This window comes from Pyxicephalus adspersus, chromosome 4, assembly GCF_032062135.1.
Source record: "Pyxicephalus adspersus chromosome 4, UCB_Pads_2.0, whole genome shotgun sequence".
Classification (NCBI taxonomy): Eukaryota; Metazoa; Chordata; class Amphibia; order Anura; family Pyxicephalidae; genus Pyxicephalus; species Pyxicephalus adspersus.
In genome coordinates, this window is record NC_092861.1 from 41,631,844 (window position 1) to 41,632,392 (window position 549).

Consider the following 549-nt stretch of genomic DNA (forward strand, 5'->3'; position numbering starts at 1 on the left):
CATTTCTTGTGTTTACTTGTGTATGGTAAAGTAGCCTCTACATGATTAGATTGACTTTTGCTACTTTTAACCCAAAGAATCATTTTCATTCTTTGCAGAACCATAATGTTACTCTACATTTTTTTTTCAGATGGAGAAAATCCAAAAAGAAGAAGCTCTTCTAAAGGAAATAGAAGAGTTAGAGCTTGGAGTGTGAATGTACCTAGAAATTACATAATTATGTATGCCTGCTCAGGCTTAGCGTCACAGAGAAGTTAGGGTGACCTATTTCTTATTGAAAACAGTGTTTTGTAACCGAACATAAAGGTTTAAACATTTATTAATGCTTTTGTTTTAATTATTGCAATATAAAACAAAACTGTTGAAGGTGGAATGGATGGCTTGGGACAATTAGGCACCTTTACATCATATTTTTGAAGGTTTACTTTGTTTTTGCATATTTTGTTTTTAAATTCATCTTCTTTGGACATGTAGCATACTAAAGGAATAGAACATTTTGGGAGGGGTGACATGTCAAGCAGAAAATGTTATATTATTTGACAAATCAAC

General features: G+C 32.1%; 1 protein-coding gene across 1 annotated transcript in view; it reads left to right on the forward strand.

Moving 5' to 3' along the window:
* The window catches only part of EIF2A (eukaryotic translation initiation factor 2A), a 26,640-nt gene extending 26,321 nt beyond the window's left edge, over positions 1-319 (forward strand). Inside the window, exon 14 of the mRNA XM_072407945.1 lies at positions 131-319. Coding sequence (XP_072264046.1) covers positions 131-196 — 66 coding nt within the window. The 3' untranslated portion in view covers positions 197-319. The remainder of the gene's footprint in view (positions 1-130) is intronic.
* Positions 320-549: the final 230 nt, after the last annotated feature.